Source organism: Phasianus colchicus, chromosome Z (genome assembly GCF_987193195.1).
Source record: "Phasianus colchicus chromosome Z, bPhaCol1.hap1.1, whole genome shotgun sequence".
Taxonomy (NCBI): domain Eukaryota; kingdom Metazoa; phylum Chordata; class Aves; order Galliformes; family Phasianidae; genus Phasianus; species Phasianus colchicus.
Window position 1 is genome coordinate 92,420,348 of NC_143476.1, and position 19,401 is coordinate 92,439,748.

Below are 19,401 nucleotides of genomic sequence, written 5' to 3' on the forward strand. Positions count from 1 at the left end.
CCCCATAGGACCCCACAAGACCCCATAGGACCCCACAGGACCCTATAAGGCCCCATACGACACTAGAAAACCCCGTGATCCCATAAGGAGCCCACAGGACCCCATAAGAACCCATAAGACCTCATAGGACCCTATAAAACCCCGCGATCCCATAAGGACCCTATAGGAGCCCATAAGACCCCACAGGACCCCATAAGATCCCATAGGACCCCACAAGATCCCATAGGACCCGTAGGACCCCATAAGGCCCCATAAGACCCCATAGGACCCCGTAGAACCCCATAAGACCCCATAGGAGCCTAGAAAACCCCGTCATCCCATAAGGACCCCATAGGACCCCATAGGGCCCTAGAAAACCCCGTGATCCCATAAGGACCCCATAGGACCCCATAAGACCGCATAAGACCTCATAGAACCCCATAAGACCCCACAAGACCCCATAAGACCTCGTAGGACACTAGAAAACCCCGTGATCCCATAAGGAGCCCATAGGGCCCCATAAGAACCGATAAGACCTCACAGGACCCCATAGGACCCTATAAAACCCCATGATCCCGTAAGGATCTTATGGGACCCCATAAGACCCCATAGGACCCCACAGGACCCCATAGGACCCCATAGGAGACTAGAAAACACCATGATCCCATAAGGAACCCATAGGAACCCATAAGACCCCATAAGAGTCCATAGGACCCCATAGGAGCCTAGAAAACCCCGTGATCCCATAAGGACCCCATAAGAGCTCATAAGGACCCCATAAGACCGCATAAAACCCCATAAGACCCTATAAGACCTGAAGAACCCCATAGGAGCCCATAAAACCTTGTAAGACCCCATAAAACCCCATAGGACCCCACAAGACCCCATAAGAGCCCATAAGACCCCATAGGACCCTAGAAAACCCCGTGATCCCATAAAAACCCCATAAGAGCTCATAAGGACCCCATAAGACCCCATTGGACCCCATAGGAGCCTAGAAAACCCCGTGATCCCATAAGGACCCCATAGGACCCCATAGGACTTCATAGGACCCCACAAGAGCACATAGGGCCCTATAAGACCCCATAGAACCCCGTAACACCCCATAAGATCTCATAGAACCCCATAAAACCCCACAAAACCCCATAGGACCCCATAGGAGCCTAGAAAACCCCGTAATCCCATAAGGACCCCATAGGACCCCATAGGACCCTAGAAAACCCCGTGATCCCATAAGGAGACCATAGGACCCCATGGGACCCCACAAGACCCCATAAAACCACATAGGACCCCATAGGACCCCATAAAAAGCCCACAAGAACCCATAAAGACCACACAGGACCCCATAAGAGCCCATAAGACCCCATAGGACCCCATACGATCCCACAAGACCCATATGATCCCACAAGACCCCATAAAGACCCCATAAGACCCCATAGAACCCCATAGAACCCCATAAAGACGCCATAGGACCCCATAAAACCCCATAAGACCCCATAAAACCCCATAAGACCCCAGAGGACCCCATAAGACCCTGTAAAACCCCATAGGATCTCACAAGACCCCATATAGACCCCCATGGGACCCCATAGAACCCCATAAGACCCCATAAGACCCCATAAAGACCCCATAAAGACCCCATAAGTCCCCATAAAGACCCCATAAGACCTCATAAGACCCCATAGGACCCCATAGGACCCCATAGGACCCCATAAAGACCCATAAGACCCCATAGGACCCCATAAAGACCCCATAGGATCTCACAAGACCCCATAAAGACCCATAGGATCCCACAAGACCCCATAAGACCCCATAAAACCCCATAGGATCCCATAGGATCTCACAAGACCCCATAGGACCCCATAGGACCCCATAGGACCCCATAAAGACCCCATAAGACCCCATAAAGACCCCATAAAATCCCATAAAACCCCATAGGACCCCATAGGATCCCATAGGACCCCATAAGACCCCATAGGACCCCACAGGACCCCATAAGACCCCATAAAAACCCCGTAAGACCCCATAAAAACCCCACAGGACCCCATAGGACCCCATAAAGACCACATAGGATCCCATAGGAGCCCATAAAACCGCGTAAAGACCCCATAGGACCCCATAAGACCCCATAGAACCTCATAAGACCCCATAAGACCCCATAAGACCCCATAAGACCCCATAAGACCCCATAAGACCCCATAAGACCCTATAAGACCCCATAAGACCCCATAGGACCCCATAAAGACCCCATAAAGACCCCATAAAACCCCATAGGACCCCATAGGACCCTGTAAGACCCCATAAGATCTTACAAGACCCCATAAGACCCGATAAGACCCCATAGAACCGCATAAAGACCCCATAGGACCCCATAGAACCCCATAAGACCCCATAAGACCCCATAGGATCCCACAAGACCCCATAAGACCCCATAAAAACCCATAGGATCTCACAAGACCCCATAAAGACCCCATAGGATCCCATATGACCCTATAAGACCCCATAAAAACCCCATAAGACCCCGTAAGACCCCATAAGACCCCATAGGATCTCACAAGACCCCATAAAGACCCCATAAGACCCCATAGAACCCCATTAAGACGCCGTAGGACCCCATAAAACCCCGTAAGACCCCATAAAACCCCATAAGACCCCTAAAAGACCCCAGAGGACCCCAGAGGATCTCACAAGACCCCATAAAGACCTCATAAAGACCCCATAGGATCCCATATGACCCCATAAGACCCCATAGGACTTCGTAGGACCCCATAGGATCTCACAAGACCCCATAAAGACCCCATAAAGACCCCATGGGATCCCATATGACCCCATAACACCCCATAGGACCCCATAAGACCCCATAGGACTCCATAAAACCCCATAAGACCCCATAGGACCCCATAAAGACCCCATGAGACACCATAGGACCCCATAAAAACCCATATGATCTTACAAGACCCCATAGGACCCCATAAAACCCCATAGGACCCCATAAGACCCCGTAAAACCCCATAGGATCTCAGAAGACCCCGTAGAACCCCATAGGGACCCCATAAAACCCCATAAGACCCCATAAAAATCCCATAAGACCCCATAAAGACGCCATAGGACCCCACAAGACCCCATAAGACCCCATAAAACCCCATAAGACCCCATAAAGACCCCAGAGGACCCCATAGGATCTCACAAGACCCCATAAAGACCCCTTGGGACCCCATAAGACCCTATAAGACCCCATAAGACCCCATAAGACCCCATAAGACCCCATAAGACCCCATAAGACCCCATAAGACCCCATAAGACCCCATAAAACCCCATAAAACCCCATAAAACCCCATAAGACCCCATAAAGACCCCAGAGGACCCTATAAAGACCCCAGAGGACCCCATAGGATCTCACAAGACCCCATAAAGACCCCTTGGGACCCCATAAGACCCAATAAGACCCTATAAGACCCCATAAGACCCCATAGGACCCCATAGGACCCCATAAGACCCCATAGGATCTCACAAGACCCCATAAAGACCCCATAAGACTCCATAGAACCCCATAAAGACGCCATAGGACCCCATAAAAACCCCATAAGACCCCATAAGACCCCATAGGACCCCATAGGGCCCCGTAAGACCCATAGGATCTCACAAGACCCCATAAGACCCCATAAGACCCCATAAGACCCCATAAGACCCCATAGAACCGCATAAAGACGCCATAGGACCCCATAGAACCCCATAAGACCCCATAAAACCCCATGAAACCCCATAAGACTCCATAGAAGCCCATAAGACCCCATAAGACCCCATAGGATCCCATATGACTCCCTAAGACCCCATAAAACCTCGTAAGACCCTATAGGACTCCATAGGACCCCATAAAGACCCCATAGGACCCCATAGGATCCCATAGGACCCCATAAGACCTCTTAAGACCCCGTAAAACCCCATAGGATCTCACAAGACCCCATAAAGACCCCATAAGACCCCATAGAACCCCATAAAGACGCCATAGGACCCCATAAGACCCCATAAAACTCCATAAGACCCCATAAAGACCCCATAGGACCCCATAAAAACCCCATAGGACCCCATAGGACCCCATAGGACTCCATAAAAACCCCCTAAGACCCCATAAAGACCCCATAAAATCCCATAAAACCCCATAAGACCCCATAGGATCCCATAGGACCCCATAGGACCCCATAAAAACCCCATAAGACCCCATAAGACCCCATAAGACCCCATAAGACCCCATAGGACCCCATAGGACCCCATAGGATCTCACAAGACCCCATAAAGACCCCATAAGACCCCATAGAACCCCATAAAGACGCCATAGGACCCCATAAAACCCCATAAGACCCCATAGACCTTTATAGGGCCCCATAGGACCCCATAAAACCCCATAAGACCCCATAAAAACCCCATAAAAACCCCCCCTTTTTCCTCCCCAGCTTCGAGAGCTTCGAGTCCAACAGCTTCGAGCAGTTCTGCATTAATTACGCTAACGAGAAACTCCAGCAGCAATTTAATTGGGTGAGATAGCGAGCCCCTCCCCCCTTCCCCACCTTTTAATGAGCGTATGCTAATGAGGCCCCCCCTCATTAGCATGTATTCAAATTGGAACAAGAGGAGTACGTGAAGGAAGGCGTCCCCTGGAGCTTAATTGAGTTCGGCGATAATCAAGGCTGCCTGGATTTAATTGAAGGCAAATTAGGGCTGCTGGATCTGCTGGATGAGGAGTGCAAGGTGAGGGGGGGGGAGCTGCTCGTTAATTAAGCCTCGGCTTCGTTAACGAGGGGGTTAATTACGGGGGGGGGGGGGGGGGGACGAGGCGCCCATTGGGTTCCATTGGTTTCCATTGACTCCCATTGATTCCCATTGGATTCCATTGATCCTACAGACCCTACAGGTCCCATATAGACCCCATTAAACCCTATACAGACCCTATTGACCCTACAAACCCCATACAGACCCCATTAAACCCTATAGAGACCCTATTGACCCTACAAACCCCATACAGACCCCATTAAACCCTATACAGACCCTATTGACCCTACAGATCCCATATAGACCCCATTAAACCCCATACAGACCCTATTGACCCCACAAACCCCACACAGACCCCATACAGACCCTACTGACCCTATACAGACCCTATTGACCCTACAGATCCCATACAGACCCCACTGACCCCACAAACCCCACACAGACCCCATACAGACCCTATTGATCTTCCAAACCCCATACAGACCCTACTGACCCCATACAGACCCTACAGACCGCATTGACCCTACAAACCCCATACAGACCCTACAAACCCCACACAGACCCCATTGACCCTACAAACCCCACACAGACCCTATAACGACCCCGTTGACCCTACAAACCCCACACAGACCCCATTGACCCCATTAAACCCCATACAGACCCTACAGACCCCATAGAGACCCTACTGACCCTACAAACCCCATACAGACCCTACAAACCCCACACTGACCCCATACAGACCCCACTGACCCTACAAACCCCACACAAACCCCACTGACCCTACAAACCCCACACAAACCCCACTGACCCTACAAACCCCACACAGACCCTATAACGACCCCGTTGACCCTACAAACCCCCCCCAGACCCCCTGTCCCCCCTCTGACCCTATAACGACCCCATAAACCCCCTATAGGTCCCGATGGGCAGCGATTTGGGGTGGGCCCACAAGTTATATGGCCGCCATTCGTCTTCACCCTATTTCCGAAAACCCCGAGCGGAAGACGGGACTTTCGTCGTCAGGCACTTTGCCTATGAGGTGATCGACCCTATAAAAACCCTATAAGGATCCTAGAAACCCTTCGGACCCCATAAGACCCCATAAGACTCCATAGAAACCCGTAAAACCCCATAAGACCCCATAAGATCCCATAGAACCCCGTAAGACCCCATAGAACCCCATAAGACCCCATAGACACTCTGTAGGACTCTATAAGTCTCTCTGACCCTATAAAGACCCTATAAGGACCCTAGAGACCCTTCTGACCCCATAAGACCCCATAGAAACCCATAAAGCCCCATAAAGGACCCCATAGAACCCCATAAAACCCCATAAGACCCCATAGAACCCCATAAGACCCCATAGAGACTCTATAGGACTCTATAAGCTTCTCTGACCCTATAAAGACCTTATAAGGATCCTAGAAACCCTTCTGACCCCATAAGACCCCATAGAAACCCATAAAGCCCCATAAAGGACCCCATAGAACCCCATAAAACCCCATAAGACCCCATAGAACCCCATAAGACCCCATGGACACTCTGTAGGACTCTATAAGCTTCTCTGACCCTATAAAGACCCTATAAGGATCCTAGAAACCCTTCTGACCCCATAAGACCCCACAGAAACCCATAAAACCCCATAAGACCCCATAGAAACTCATAAAGCCCCATAAGACCCCATAGAACCCCGTAAGACCCCATAGAACCCCATAAGACCCCATAGGACCCCATAGAGACTCTGTACAACTCTATAAGTCTCTCTGACCCTATAAAGACCCTATAGGGACCCTAGAAACCCTTCTGACCCCATAAGACCCCATAGAAACCCGTAAAACCCCATAAGACCCCATAAGACCCCATAGAACCTCATAAGACCCTATAGAATCCCATAAGACTCCACAGGACCCCATAGAGATTCTATAGGACTCTATAAATCTCTCTGACCCCATAAAGACCCTATAAGGACCCTATAAGCCTTTTTGACCCCATAAAACCCATAGAACCCCATAAAGACCCCATAGGACCCCATAAAACCCCGTAAGACCCCAGAAAACCCCATAAGATCCCATACGACCCCATAGAATTCTCTAAGACTCTATAAGGACCCCATAAGACCCCGTAGAACCCCATAAGACCCCATAAAACCCCATAAGACCCCATAAAACCCCATAAGACCCCATAGGACCCCAGAAGACCCCATAAGACCCTATAGAATCCCATAAAACCGTACAGAGACACAATAGGACTCTATAAGCTTCTCTGACCCTATAAAGACCTTATAAGGACCCTAGAAACCTTTCTGACCCCATAAGACCCCATAAAAACCCCCATAAAGACCCCATAGGACCCTATAAGAACCCCATAAGACCCCATAGAACCCCGTAAAACCCCATAAGATCCCACAGAACCTTATAGAACCCCATAAGACCCCATAGGACCCCATAGAGACTCTGTAGGACTCTATAAGCTTCTCTGACCCTATAAAGACCCTATAAGGACCCTAGAAACCCTTCTGACCCCATAAGACCCCGTAAGAACCCATGGAACCCCATAGAACCCCATAAGACCCCATAGAACTTTATAGGACCCCAGAAGATCCCGTAAAGCGCCATAAAGATCCCATAGAACCCCATAAAACCCCATAGGACCCCATAGAACCCCATAAAGACCCCATAGAGCTTTACAGGACCTCACAGGACCCTATTAGACCCCACAAGACCCCATAGGAACCCATAAGACCCCATAGGACCCTAAAAGACCCCATAGACTTTTATAGGACCCCATAAGACCCCATAGGACCCCATAAAACCCTATAAGATCCCATAGGACCCCATAGAACCGCATAAGACCCTATAGAACTTCATAGGACACTATAGGACCCCATAAGACCCCACAAAACCCCATAAGACCACATAAAGCCCCATAGGACCCCATAGAACCCCATAAGACCCCATACGACCCCATAAAATCCCATAAGAACCCCATAAGACCCCATAAGACCCTGTAGAACCTCATAAGACCCCATAGAACCCCATAAGACCCCATAGACCTTTATAGGACCCTATAAGACCCAGTAAGACCTCTTAAGACCCCGTAGGATCCCATAGAACTTTATAGGATCCCTTAAGACCCCATAAGACGTCATAAAACCCTATAATACCCCATAGAACTCCATAAAACTCCATAAGACCCCATAAAACGCGATAGAACCCCATAAAGACCCCATAGGACCCCATAAAACCCCATAAGACCCCAGAAAACCCCGTAAGATCCCATACAACCCCATAGAACCCTACAGGACTCTATAAGGACCCCCATTGGACCCCATAAGACCCCATAAGACCCCATACAACCCCATAACACCCCATAGAACCCTATAAGACCCCATAAGACCCCATAAAGACCTTTGTAGGACCCCATAAGACCCCATACAACCGCATAAGACCCCATACAACCGCATAAGACCCCATACAACCCCCATAAGATCCCATAAGACCCCCACAAAACCCCATAGAACTTTATAGGACCCCATAAGACCCCATAAAAGCCCATAAAACCCCATAGGACCCCATAAAGCCCCATAAGACCCCATAGAACCCCATAAGACCCCATAAGACCCCATAGACCTTTATCGGGCCCCATAGAACCCCATAAGACCCCATAGAACCCCACAAAAGTCCATAAAAACCCCATAAGACCCCATAAAACCCCATAGAACTTTATAAGACCCCATAAGACTCCATAGGACCCCATAAGACCCCAGAAAACCCATTAAGATCCCATCCGACCCCCTTAGAACCGTATAAGACCCCATAGAATGCCATAAGACCCCATAAGACCCCATAGAACCCCATAAGACCCCATAAGACCCCATAGAACCACATAAGACCTTATAGGACCCCATATGACCCCATAGAACTCCATAGAACCGCATAAAGCCCCATAAGACCCCATAAAGACCCCGTAAGACTCCATAAGACCCCATAAGGACCCCATAAGAGCCCATAAAGACCCCATAAGACCCCATAGGACCCCATAAGACCCCATAAAACCCCATAAGACCCCATAAAACCCCATAAACCTTTATAGGGCCCCATTAGACCCTATAAGACCTCATAAAACCCCATAAAACCCCATAGAACTCCATAAGACCCCATAGACCTTTATAGGACCCTATAAGACCCCTTAAGACCCCATAGGACCCCATAAAACTCCATAAGAACCCCATCAGACCCCATAGAACTTTACAGGACCCCATAAGACCTCATACAACCCCATAGAACCCCATAAGACCCCATAGACCTTTATAGGACCCTATAAGACCCTATAAGACTCCATAGGACCCCATAAAACCCTATAAGACCCCATAGAACCCTATAAGACCCCATAAGACCCCATAGACCCCCATAAAACCCCATAAGACCCCATAAAACCCCATAAGACCCCATAAGACCCCATAGACCTTTATAGGGCCCCATAAGACCCCATAAAACCCCATAAGACCCCATAGACCTTTATAGGGCCCCATAAAACCCCATAAAACCCCCATAAGACCCCCCTACGACCCTATAAAACCCCGACCCTACAAAAACCCTACAAAAAACCCTACAAAAAACCCCATAAACCCCGCAGGTTCGATACGACAGCCGGGCTTTCGTGGAGAAGAACCGCGACACCGTGTTCCAGGAGCAGCTGGGCCTCGTCGCCGACTGCGGGGTCAGCGCTATTAGCCCGTTATTAGCCCCTTATTAGCGCTATTAGCCCGTTATTAGGGCTAATAGGGTCCTTATTAGGGCTAATAGGGGCGATATTAGGGGTTATTAGTGGATTATTAGGGGTTATTAGGGCGGTTATTAGGAGTTATTAGTGGATTATTAGGGCTAATAGGGTCGTTATTAGGGTTATTAGTGGATTATTAGGACTAATAGTTGGTTATTAGGCCTAATAGGGTCGTTATTAGGGCTAATAGGGTCGTTATTAGGGGTTATTAGTGGACTATTAGGGGTTATTAGGGGTTTTTAGGGCGGTTATTAGGAGTTATTAGTGGATTATTAGGAATATTAGGGCCGTTATTAGGGCTAATAGCCAGTTATTAGGGCTAATAGGGTCCTTATTAGGGCTAATAGGGGCGATATTAGGGGTTATTAGTGGATTATTAGGGGTTATTAGGGCTTTTTAGGGCTTTTTAGGGCGGTTATTAGGAGTTATTAGTGGATTATTAGGAATATTAGGGCCGTTGTTAGGGCTATTAGCCCGTTATTAGGGCTAATAGGGTCCTTATTAGGGCTAATAGGGGCGATATTAGGGCTAATAGGGTCTTTATTAGGGGTTTTTAGGGCTTCTTATGGCGGTTATTAGGAGTTATTAGTGGATTATTAGGGATATTAGGGTCGTTATTAGCGCTATTAGCCCGTTATTAGCGCTATTAGCCCGTTATTAGGGCTAATAGGGTCCTTATTAGGGCTAATAGGGTCGTTATTAGGGGTTATTAGCCGGTTATTAGGGGTTATTAGGAGTTTTTAGGGTGGTTATTAGGAGTTATTAGTGGATTATTAGGGCTAATAGGGTCGTTATTAGCGCTATTAGTGGATTATTAGGGCTAATAGCCGGTTATTAGGGCTAATAGGGTCCTTATTAGGGCTAATAGGGGCGATATTAGGGGTTATTAGTGGATTATTAGGGGTTATTAGGGCTTTTTAGGGCGGTTATTAGGAGTTATTAGTGGATTATTAGGAATATTAGGGCCGTTATTAGCGTTATTAGCCCGCTATTAGGGCTAATAGGGTCCTTATTAGGGCTAATAGGGCCGTTATTAGGGCTAATAGGGTCTTTATTAGGGGTTTTTAGGGCTTTTTAGGGCTGTTATTAGGAGTTATTAGTGGATTATTAGAGCTAATAGGGCTTTTATTAGGGCTAATGGCTGGTTATTAGCGCTATTAGCCCGTTATTAGGGCTAATAGGGTCCTTATTAGGGCTAATAGGGGCGATATTAGGGCTAATAGGGTCTTTATTAGGGGTTTTTAGGGCTTTTTAGGGTGGTTATTAGGAGTTATTAGTGGATTATTAGAGCTAATAGGGCTTTTATTAGAGCTAATGGCTGGTTATTAGCGCTATTAGCCCGTTATTAGGGCTAATAGGGTCGTTATTAGGGCTAATAGGGTCGTTATTAGGGGTTATTAGTGGATTATTAGGGGTTTTTAGGGCTTTTTAGGGCTGTTATTGGGAGTTATTAGTGGATTATTAGGGCTAATAGCCGGTTATTAGGGCTAATAGGGTCCTTATTAGGGCTAATAGGGTCGTTATTAGGGGTTATTAGCCGGTTATTAGGGGTTATTAGGAGTTTTTAGGGTGGTTATTAGGAGTTATTAGTGGATTATTAGGGCTAATAGGGTCGTTATTAGCGCTATTAGTGGATTATTAGGGCTAATAGCCGGTTATTAGGGCTAATAGGGTCCTTATTAGGGCTAATAGGGGCGATATTAGGGGTTATTAGTGGATTATTAGGGGTTATTAGGGCTTTTTAGGGCGGTTATTAGGAGTTATTAGTGGATTATTAGGAATATTAGGGCCGTTATTAGCGTTATTAGCCCGCTATTAGGGCTAATAGGGTCCTTATTAGGGCTAATAGGGCCGTTATTAGGGCTAATAGGGTCTTTATTAGGGGTTTTTAGGGCTTTTTAGGGCTGTTATTAGGAGTTATTAGTGGATTATTAGAGCTAATAGGGCTTTTATTAGGGCTAATGGCTGGTTATTAGCGCTATTAGCCCGTTATTAGGGCTAATAGGGTCCTTATTAGGGCTAATAGGGGCGATATTAGGGCTAATAGGGTCTTTATTAGGGGTTTTTAGGGCTTTTTAGGGTGGTTATTAGGAGTTATTAGTGGATTATTAGAGCTAATAGGGCTTTTATTAGAGCTAATGGCTGGTTATTAGCGCTATTAGCCCGTTATTAGGGCTAATAGGGTCGTTATTAGGGCTAATAGGGTCGTTATTAGGGGTTATTAGTGGATTATTAGGGGTTTTTAGGGCTTTTTAGGGCTGTTATTGGGAGTTATTAGTGGATTATTAGGGCTAATAGCCGGTTATTAGGGCTAATAGGGTCCTTATTAGGGCTAATAGGGGCGATATTAGGGGTTATTAGTGGATTATTAGGGGTTATTAGGGCTTTTTAGGGCGGTTATTAGGAGTTATTAGTGGATTATTAGGAATATTAGGGCCGTTATTAGGGCTATTAGCCCGTTATTAGGGCTAATAGGGTCCTTATTAGGGCTAATAGGGGCGTTATTAGGGCTAATAGGGTCTTTATTAGGGGTTTTTAGGGCTTTTTAGGGCGGTTATTAGGACTTATTAGTGGATTATTAGGGTTATTAGGGTCGTTATTAGGGCTATTAGCCCGTTATTAGGGCTAATAGGGTCCTTATTAGGGCTAATAGGGGCGATATTAGGGGTTATTAGTGGATTATTAGGGGTTATTAGGGGTTTTTAGGGCGGTTAATAGGAGTTATTAGGGGATTATTAGGGCTAATAGGGTCGTTATTAGGGTTATTAGTGGATTATTAGGACTAATAGCTGGTTATTAGGGCTAATAGGTTCGTTATTAGGGCTAATAGGGTCGATATTAGGGCTAATAGGGGCGTTATTAGGGCTAATAGGGACTTTATTAGGTGTTTTTAGGGCTTTTTAGGGCGGTTATTAGGACTTATTAGTGGATTATTAGGAATATTAGGGTCGTTATTAGGGCTATTAGCCCGTTATTAGGGCTAATAGGGTCCTTATTAGGGCTAATAGGGGCGATATTAGGGGTTATTAGTGGATTATTAGGGGTTATTAGGGGTTTTTAGGGCGGTTAATAGGAGTTATTAGGGGATTATTAGGGATATTAGGGTCGTTATTAGCGCTATTAGCCCGTTATTAGCGCTATTAGCCCGTTATTAGGGCTAATAGGGTCCTTATTAGGGCTAATAGGGGAGATACTAGGGGTTATTAGTGGATTATTAGTGGTTATTAGGGGTTTTTAGGGCGGTTATTAGGAGTTATTAGTGGATTATTAGGGCTAATAGGGTCGTTATTAGGGTTATTAGTGGATTATTAGGGCTAATAGCCGGTTATTAGGGCTAATAGGGCCCTCATTAGGGCTAATAGGGCCGTTATTAGGAGTTATTAGTGGATTATTAGGAATATTAGGGCCGTTGTTAGGGCTATTAGCCCGTTATTAGGGCTAATAGGGTCCTTATTAGGGCTAATAGGGGCGTTATTAGGGCTAATAGGGTCTTTATTAGGGGTTTTTAGGGCTTTTTAGGGCGGTTATTAGGAGTTATTAGTGGATTATTAGGGTTATTAGGGTCGTTATTAGCGCTATTAGCCCGTTATTAGGGCTAATAGGGTCCTTATTAGGGCTAATAGGGGCGATACTAGGGGTTATTAGTGGATTATTAGTGGTTATTAGGGGTTTTTAGGGCGGTTATTAGGAGTTATTAGTGGATTATTAGGGCTTATAGGGTCATTATTAGGGTTATTAGTGGATTATTAGGGCTATTAGGGCGGTTATTAGGGCTAATAGGGTCTTTATTAAGGATTATTAGCCGGTTATTAGGCCTAATGAGGCGGTTATTAGGAGTTATTAGTGGATTATTAGCGCTAATAGGGCCGTTATTAGCGCTATTAGCCCGTTATTAGGGCGGCTATTAGGGCTAATAGGGCCGTTATTAGGGTTATTAGCCGGTTATTAATGGATTATTAGCGCTAATAGGGCCGTTATTAGCGGTTATTAGCCGCTTATTAATGGATTATTAGCGCTAATAGGGCCGTTATTAGCGCTATTAGCCGGTTATTAATGGATTATTAGGGCTAATAGGGCCGTTATTAGCCGGTTATTAGGGCGATTATTAGGGCTAATAGTGCGGTTATTAGGGCACTTATTACGCCAATTATTAGAATATTCGGCTAATAATTAGGCTATTTATTAGCCTACTTAATGCGGCGCTTATTAGCCTAATTATTAGCTAATTATTAGCCTAATTATTAGCGCTTGCTTTCACCCTTCGAGGACCCGCCGCCATTTTGTCCCCCTCCCCCCTTCCAGGACCCGATGATTGCCGAACTTTTCCGGGATGACGATTCGACCAATGAGACGAAGCCTAACAAAATCCACATCCGCTCCGCCCGCCGACCAATCAGAACGGCCGACAGAGAGAACCGGAAGACGGTGGGCCAGCAGGTAAAGGAAATGGAGGGGGGGGGAATGGGGGCAATTATGGGGTTATGGGGGGCAATTATGGGGTTATGGGGGCAATTATGGGGTCTGGGGGGACAATGGGGGGCAATTATGGGTCTGGGGGGGCAATTATGGGGTTATGGGGGCAATTATGGGGTCTGGAGGGGCAATTATGGGGTTATGGGGGCAGTTATGGGATCTGGGGGGCAATTATGGGGTTACAGGGGCAGTTATGGGGTCTGGGGGGGCAATTATGGGGTTACGGGGGCAGTTATGGGGTTATGGGGGCAGTTATGTGGTTATGGGGGCAATTATGGGGTTATGGGGGCAATTATGGGGTCTGGGGATGCAATGGGGGGGCAGTTATGGGGTTATGGGGGCAATTATGGGTTCTGGGGAGGCAATGGGGGGGCAGTTATGGGGTTATGGGGGCAATTATGGGATTATGGGGGCAGTTATGGGGTCTGGGGGGTAATTATAGGATTATGGGGGCAGTTATGGGGTTTGGGGGGTAGTTATGGGGTTTTGGGGGGCAGTTATGGGGTTATGGGGGCAATTATGGGGTTATGGGGGGCAGTTATGGGGTCTGGGGGGGCAGTTATGGGGTTATGGGGGGGGCAGTTATGGGGTTATGGGGGGCAGTTATGGGGTTATGGGGGCAATTATGGGGTCTGGGGGGCAATGGGGGGCAATTATGGGGTTATGGGGGCAGTTATGGGGTCTGGGGGGGAAATGGGGGCAGTTATGGGGTCTGGGGGGGCAGTTATGGGGTTATGGGGGCAATTATGGGGTTATGGGGGCAGTTATGGGGTCTGGGGGGGAAATGGGGGCAGTTATGGGTCTGGGGGGGCAATTATGGGGTTATGGGGGCAATTATGGGGTCTGGGGGGGCAATGGGGGCGGTTATGGGGTCTGGGGGGCAGTTATGGGGTTATGGGGGCAATTATGGTGACTGGGGGGGCAATGGGGGGCAATTATGGGGTTATGGGGTCTGGGGGGGAATGGGGGCAGTTATGGGGTTATGAGGGCAATTATGGGGATATGGGGGGGAATGGGGGGCAATATGGGGGAATGGGGGGCAGTTATGGGGTTATGGGGGCAATTATGGGTCTGGGGGGGCAATGGGGGGCAATTATGGGACTGGGGGGGTAGTTATGGGGTTATGGGGGCAGTTATGGGGTCTGGGGGGGCAATGGGGGGCAATTATGGGTCTGGGGGGGCAGTTATGGGGTTATGGGGGCAGTTATGGGGTTATGGGGGCAATTATGGGGTCTGGGGGGGCAATGGGGGGCAATTATGGGTCTGGAGGGGCAATTATGGGGTTACGGGGGCAGTTATGGGGTCTGGGGGGGCAATGGGGGGCAATTATGGGTCTGGGGGGGCAATTATGGGGTTATGGGGGCAGTTATGGGGTCTGGGGGGCAATTATGGGGTTATGGGGGCAATTATGGGTCTGGGGGGGCAATTATGGGGTTATGGGGGCAGTTATGGGGTCTGGGGGGGCAATTATGGGGTTATGGGGGGCAATTATGGGTCTGGGGGGGCAATTATGGGGTCTGGGGGGGCAATGGGGGGGCAGTTATGGGGTTATGGGGGCAATTATGGGGTTATGGGGGGCAATTATGGGGTCTGGGGGGGCAATGGGGGCAGTTATGGGGTCTGGGGGGGCAGTTATGGGGTTATGGGGGCATTTATGGGGTTATGGGGGCAGTTATGGGGTCTGGGGGGGAAATGGGGGGCAATTATGGGGTTATGGGGGCAGTTATGGGGTCTTGGTGGCAATTATGGGGTCTGGGGGGGAAATGGGGGCAGTTATGGGGTCTGGGGGGGCAGTTATGGGGTTATGGGGGCAATTATGGGGTCTGCGGGGGAATGGGGGGCAATATGGGGGAATGGGGGGCAGTTATGGGGTTATGGGGGCAGTTATGGGGTCTGGGGGGGCAGTTATGGGGTTATGGGGGTAGTTATGGGGTCTGGGGGGGCAATGGGGGGCAATTATGGGTCTGGGGGGGCAATTATGGGGTTATGGGGGCAGTTATGGGGTCTGGGGGGGCAATGGGGGGCAATTATGGGGTTATGGGGGCAATTATGGGATTATGGGGGCAGTTATGGGGTCTGGGGGGTAATTATGGGATTATGGGGTCAGTTATGGGGTTTGGGGGGTAGTTATGGGGGGCAGTTATGGGGTTATGGGGGCAATTATGGGGTTATAGGGGGCAGTTATGGGGTCTGGGGGGGCAGTTATGGGGTTATGGGGGCAGTTATGCGGTTATGGGGGCAATTATGGGGTTATGGGGGGCAATTATGGGGTCTGGGGGGCAATTATGGGGTTATGGGGGCAGTTATGGGGTCTGGGGGGCAGTTTGGAGGTCCTCCAATGTTGGTCCTCCAAAAGAGGTCCTCCAACGTTGGTCTTCCAATGGAAGTCCTCCAACGTTGGTCCTCCACCGTTGGTCCTCCAATGGAAGTCCTCCAATGTTGGTCCTCCAACGTTGGTCCTCCAAGGGAGGTCCTCCAAGGGAGGTCCTCCAACGTTGGTCCTCCAAAGGAGGTCTTCCAATGGAAGTTCTCCAACGTTGGTCCTCCAAAGGAGGTCCTCCAATGGAAGTCCTCCAACGTTGGTCCTCCACCGTTGGTCTTCCAATGGAAGTCCTCCAACGTTGGTCCTCCAATGTAGGTCCTCCAATGTTGGCCCTACAACGTTGGTCCTCCAATGTTGGTCAACCAATGGAAGTCCTCCAACGTTGGTCCTCCAACGTTGGTCCTCCAATGGAAGTTCTCCAACGTTGGTCCTCCAACGTTGGTCCTCCAACGTTGGTTCTCCAATGGAAGTCCTCCAAAGTAGGTCCTCCAACGTTGGTCCTCCACCGTTGGTCTTCCAATGGAAGTCCTCCAACGTTGGTCCTCCAATGTAGGTCCTCCAGTGGAGGTCCTCCAATGTTGTTCCTACAACGTTGGTCCTCCAACGTTGGTCCTCCAATGGAAGTCCTCCAACGTTGGTCCTCCAACGGAAGTTCTCCAATGTTGGTCCTCCAATGGAAGTCCTCCAGTGTTGGTCCTCCAAAGGAGGTCCTCCAACGTTGGTCCTCCAGCGGAGCCCCTTATATCTTTATGGGATCTTTATGGGATCATTATGGGATCATTATGGGATCTTTATGGGGTTTTTTCTCCCCCGGCCCCAAAAGTTTCGGGGTTCCCTGCGGCTCCTGATGGAAACCCTAAATGCCACCACCCCCCACTACGTGCGCTGCATTAAACCCAATGACAACAGGGAGCCCTTCAGGTAACGGGGTCCTTATAGGGTCGGGAACGGGGAACTTATAGGGTCGGGAGAATGGGGTGGAAACGGGATCCCAAATGGCGGCCGTATGGGGTCGGAAATGGGGCTGGAATCGGGGTCCTTATAGGGTCCCAAATCGGGTCCTTATAGGGTCAGGAATTGGGTCTTTATAGGGTCAGCAATGGGGTCAGGAATGGGGTCACAAATGGGGTCCTTATAGGGTCAGAAACTGGGTCCTAAATGAGGTCCTTATAGGGTCAGGAATGGGGTCCTAAATGGGGTCCTTATAGGGTCAGGAATGGGGTTATAAATGGGGTCCTTATAGGGTCACAACTGGGGTCTTTATAGGGTCAGAAACTGGGTCCTAAATGGGGTCCTTATAGGGTCCTTATAGGGTCAGGAATGGGGTCACAAATGGGGTCCTTATAGGGTCAGCATTGGGGTCCTAAATGGGGTCCTTATAGGGTCAGCAATGGAGTCCTTATAGGGTCAGGAATGGGGTCCTAAATGGGGTCTCTATAGGGTCAGGAATGGGGTCAGAAATGGGGTCCTTATAGGATCAGGAATGGGGTCCTAAATGGGGTCCTTATAGGGTCAGGAATGGGGTCCTTATAGGGTCAGGAATGGGGTCACAAATGGGGCTTTTATAGGGTCAGGAATGGGGTCCTTATAGGGTCAGGAATGGGATCACAAATGGGGTCCTTATAGGGTCAGGAATGGGGTCCTAAATGGGGTCCTTATAGGGTCAGGAATGGGGTCCTAAATGGGGTCCTTATAGGGTCAGGAATGGGGTCCTTATAGGGTCAGGAATGGGGACCTTATAGGGTCAGGAATGGGGTCACAAATGGGGTCCTTATAGGGTCAGGAATGGGGCCCTAAATGGGGTCCTTATAGGGTCAGGAATGGGGTCCTAAATGGGGTCCTTATAGGGTCAGCAATGGGGTCCTAAATGGGGTCCTTATAGGGTCAGCAATGGAGTCCTTATAGGGTCAGGAATGGGGTCCTAAATGGGGTCTCTATAGGGTCAGGAATGGGGTCAGAAATGGGGTCCTTATAGGATCAGGAATGGGGACCTAAATGGGGTCCTTATAGGGTCAGGAATGGGGTCAGGAATGGGGTCACAAATGGGGTCCTTTTAGGGTCAGGAATGGGGTCCTAAATGGGGTCCTTATAGGGTCACAACTGGGGTCTTTATAGGGTCAGAAACTGGGTCCTAAATGGGGTCCTTGTAGGGTCAGCAATGGGGTCCTAAATGGGATCCTTATAGGGTCACAAATGGGGTTCTTATAGGGTCACAAATGGGGTCAGGTATGGGGTCCTTATAGGGTCAGGAACGGGGTCCTTTTAGGGCAGGATCCTTTATAGGGCCGTTTATGGTGCACATAGGATCTTTATCACCCTTCCAGGACCTTTCCAGGTCCTACAGATCCCGATCTTTTTAGGTTCGACCCCAAAAGGGCCGTGGAACAATTGAGGGCTTGTGGGGTTTTGGAAACCGTCCGGATCAGCGCTGCGGGCTTTCCTTCCAGGTATGGGTTTTTTTTTGCCCTTCCAGGACCTTTCCAACCCCATTCTTTCCCCTTCCAAGACCTTTCCAACCCTATTTTTCCTTTTCCAGAATCTTTCCAACCCACTTTCTCCCCTTCCAGGACCTTTCTGCGCCTTTTTCTGACCCAGTCTTTCCCCTTCCAGGAGCTTTCCAACCCATTCTTTCCCCTTCCAGCACCTTTTTGAGCCTCTTTGTGCCCTTCCAGGACCTTTCCAACCCATTTCTCCCCTTCCAGGACCTTTCCAACTCCATTTTTTCCCCTTCCAGGACCTTTCCAATGCAGTTCTTCCCCTTCCAAGACCTTTCTGAGCCTTTTTCTGACCATTCTTTCCCCTTCCAGGACCTTTCGATCCCATTTCTCCCCTTCCAGGACTTTTCCAACCCCATTCTTTCCCCTTCCAGGACCTTTCCAACCCATTCTTTCCACTTCCAGGATCTTTTTGAGCTTCTTTGTGCCCTTCCAGGACCTTTCCAACCTACTTTCTCCCCTTGCAGGACTTTTCTGAGCCTTTTTCTGACCTTTCTTACCCCTTCCAGGACCTTTCCAATCCATTGTGAGCTTTTTCTGACCCTTCTTTTCTTCTTCCAGGACCTTTCCAACGCAGTTTTT

At 48.8% G+C, this 19,401-nt stretch overlaps 1 protein-coding gene across 5 annotated transcripts in view; it reads left to right on the forward strand.

Moving 5' to 3' along the window:
* Positions 1-19,401, forward strand: part of MYO5B (myosin VB) — a 171,885-nt gene that overhangs the window by 65,345 nt on the left and 87,139 nt on the right. For all 5 annotated transcript variants that reach the window (XM_090131507.1, XM_090131510.1, XM_090131511.1 and 2 more), the window contains 7 exons: positions 4,431-4,512; positions 4,585-4,725; positions 5,663-5,785; positions 9,382-9,465; positions 13,831-13,965; positions 17,148-17,245; positions 18,685-18,771. In XM_090131507.1, coding sequence (XP_089987633.1) covers positions 4,431-4,512; positions 4,585-4,725; positions 5,663-5,785; positions 9,382-9,465; positions 13,831-13,965; positions 17,148-17,245; positions 18,685-18,771 — 750 coding nt within the window. The remainder of the gene's footprint in view (positions 1-4,430; positions 4,513-4,584; positions 4,726-5,662; positions 5,786-9,381; positions 9,466-13,830; positions 13,966-17,147; positions 17,246-18,684; positions 18,772-19,401) is intronic.